The sequence below is a fragment of the Antrostomus carolinensis genome, unplaced genomic scaffold, assembly GCF_000700745.2.
Source record: "Antrostomus carolinensis isolate BGI_N321 unplaced genomic scaffold, ASM70074v2 scaffold33428, whole genome shotgun sequence".
Classification (NCBI taxonomy): domain Eukaryota; kingdom Metazoa; phylum Chordata; class Aves; order Caprimulgiformes; family Caprimulgidae; genus Antrostomus; species Antrostomus carolinensis.
Window position 1 is genome coordinate 1 of NW_010333013.1, and position 3,235 is coordinate 3,235.

A 3,235-nucleotide genomic window follows, 5' to 3' on the forward strand; every position below is an offset into this window, starting at 1 on the left:
AAATTCATACAGTTGATGATTGCCCAGCTCTGTAATTTACCTAGATCTGTCTGCAGGGCCTCTCTGCCCTCAAGAGTGTCCACAACTCCTCCCAATTTGGTGTCATTGGCAAACTTAGTTAGCAGTCCTTGAAGTTCTATATCCAAGTTATTGATGAAGACATTAAAGAGCACCAGCCCCAGGATGGATCCCTGCAGGACCCCACTAGTGACCAGTCGCCAGCCCAATGTCACCCCATTGACCAGAACCCTTTGAGGCCGACCTGTCAGCCAGTTGCTCACCCACAGCAGTGTGTGTTTATTCAGCTGGATGCTGGACATCTTGTCCAGGAGGATACTGTGAGAGAGGGTATCAAAGGCTTTACTGAAGTCCAAAAAGATTACATCAGCTGGCTTCCCTTGGTCAACTAGGTGGGTAACCTTATCATAGAAAGAACTCTTCTGTCCTTCTGTGGAATATGGAAGGTATTCCTTCCTGCCAGATGGCACAAACCATGCCATTCCTTGTCCGCTGGTCCCTCCCTGGTGTCTCACCCTCTCTGTGTGTTTTTTCCTCCAGGTGTTCTACTGATCTTGGCACTGACAGAAGAGCTGGTGTTTTCTGTTCAGGTACTGTCTCCCACTGTCTCCTCCTCTCAGGGCTTCCCTATGGACACTACCACTACCACAGCCATGGGAACAACACCTCGCCAGAAAGACCGCCACACAGCACAGCCCTTTCCCACGTCCACTCACGCCATTCCCCATCCTGTCAGCTTGATGGAGAAGTCCCTTTCCACCGGGCAAAAGCAAGCAAGTGGCTCCCACGTTGGCGAAAAGGAAATGTATAATCTGTACAACCAGAGTGCTTTGTACTCGGGACAGACTCGCCCCAAGGGGAAAATATTCCAGGTTTTCAAAGGCAACTTCACAGAATCCTCAGAGCCTTACCTAAAGGCGACGCTGCACTCTCCCTTCCCTACCCTGAGCAGCCCTTTCACAGACCATCCATTCCAGTCCCAAACCACAGCATCCAGCAATCCCAATGGCACGGGGCTGGCAAGAACTACACACTCGGACCCTTCTCCCCACCACAACACCTCGGGAAGCCTTAGGGAAGCAGAGCGAGGGGATAGGGCTGAGCTAGTGGTGCAGGAGGCAGATTTTGCCACCACAACTGCTGGACCATCAGCTGATCCTGAAGCAGTGTCGGTGCCTTTTAAACCCACCCGCTACAGCGTATGGGATATGCTGAGCAAAAACAACTCTTGGGTGACCTTGAATCTCAGTACAAATGTCCCTCTGTTTGCTGGCCCTGGATCTGCAACAGCAGCAGCAAGTCATGCAGTTCAGACCAGTTTTGACGTCAGCATCTCCTCCCCAGCAGCAGGAGACCCCAAGGGACCGGCTCCAACGCAGCACGGCACGGTGACTAATGCGACCTTGCTGGGCAGTGCTCTCTCCGCAGCACCTGCCACGAGGTCGTCCAGCTCCATTTCCACAGCTGGCTCCACCGCCACCGGGAACTTCCTCAACAGACTGGTTCCTGCCGGGACCTGGAAACCTGGGGTGCAAGGAAATATCTCCCATGTCACCGAGGGGGACAAGCCCCAGCACAGAGCAACCATCTGCCTTAGCAAGATGGACATTGCCTGGATCATTCTGGCTATCAGCGTACCTATATCCTCATGTTGTAAGTTAATTGCCACTTTATTTTGCTTTCTCTTTCCTTAAAATTCAGGTTTCAGCCCATGATTCAAGGACCAGCTGGAGAGCTAACAGAAGTAGGGCAACTGGAGATGGATAAAAAGCAATCAATAGACAGAAATGACATATACTGACCGAAGCATTTAGCTTCAAAATGCAGAGCTAAAATGTTTACACTCGAAGCATACTTGCTCCATTGCTATTAGAAATCACTTAGTCTTTTTGGGCTCTCCATTTGAGGGTGTAACACAAGGCTGAACAAATCTAGAAGGTGAAGCAGCCTTACTTCAACGTGTCTAAGCTTGTGGCCAAAAATTGTACAGGTCCTTAATTTAGGAACCGCTATGTGCTGCCCTGGAATTGAATTTTAAAAGCCTACTGCTAACCCAAAGGATTAATGGCAGTTGTAATCACTAACACCTTAGGAAACACCAGTTTTCCAGTGCAATGAAATATTGCAGACCATTCATGAACTTTCAGATTTTAAAGTCTGATAAGCAAAGTTTAATTCCAACTTTTCAGCTGCCAAGGGATCAGGAAGTTTGTAACCCTGGCCTTCAGACACCAGGAGTCAGCCACCTGCAGAACCAGGGTAGGCTGGGTTTCCAGAGCTGGCTTAGAGTCTCATCATTTGATTCAGTTACCATAAAAAACATATTGTTGAATTATGAGAAGGCTTGTGAGTGGACGCTGGGGTGTCCCAGGCTTAGCTGGGCTATAACTACAAGATTGGACAACATATTCTCTGGGGTTTCACACTACAGGGCCAAGAAGGAGCCACTGAATGGGTTGCAGGATGTGATTGTGCTGATTTGTCTAGAGTGAAACAAAACCATAAACATTTTCCAGCCTTTGCTGCCTGCGGAAACGTAAAGGGCAGCAGCCAATAGTATTCATCCTACAAGCTATGCTGAGGACAAGGTTAGATGAGCTGACCAAGCCACTGTTACACACAGCTTACTCCTGCCAAAAAGGTCAGTGCTGCTCTCTTCTGCCTTCTCTGAGGCACAGCCACCGGATCCTGCCCCTCTCCCTCTGCCCGGCCTGACCTGACACCTCTCCGAGCCACTTTCATATTGTTAAAGCGGCCAAAAAATATTCACTTTGCTCTTTGGTACTTTCTGTCCACCCAGTGAGCTGAATCAGCTCCCCGCAGGGTCAGAAGAGCACGAGACCTGGAGCAGGTGAGGCTGCAGGAATACACACCTGGAGAGGCAGCAGCACTGACCCTTTTGGCAGCTCCAGATTATTGGATTGGCTCAGCGTTATCCGTTAGTCTTGTAGCTCTGGGACCATCGGTTCTGCTATTGCCAACGTGATTAAAACCATGAGTGAGAACAAAGCGTAAAGCTAAAAGATGGACAATCAGAATAAAGAGAAACGAAAGCAGAAGCGTGCATACATATTTCTGCAAAAGATGGAGAGGAGACCCGGGGTATAGCAAGCACAGCATGATGAGAAGCAGCGATATCCAAATGCAAGGTCCTGCACCTGGGTCGGGGCAACCCCAGGCACAAATACAGGCTGGTTGAGGACTGGGTTTAGGGCAG

At 49.6% G+C, this 3,235-nt stretch overlaps 1 protein-coding gene across 1 annotated transcript; it reads left to right on the forward strand.

The window, feature by feature from the left end:
• Positions 1–481: 481 nt before the first annotated feature.
• Positions 482–2,659, forward strand: LOC104529435 (transmembrane protein 108; the record flags this gene model as incomplete). The annotated part of the gene is made up of 2 exons (XM_029086430.1): positions 482–1,686; positions 2,537–2,659. Coding segments are annotated over 2 exons (1,328 nt in total), but the record flags the coding sequence as incomplete, so codon positions are not given.
• Positions 2,660–3,235: the final 576 nt, after the last annotated feature.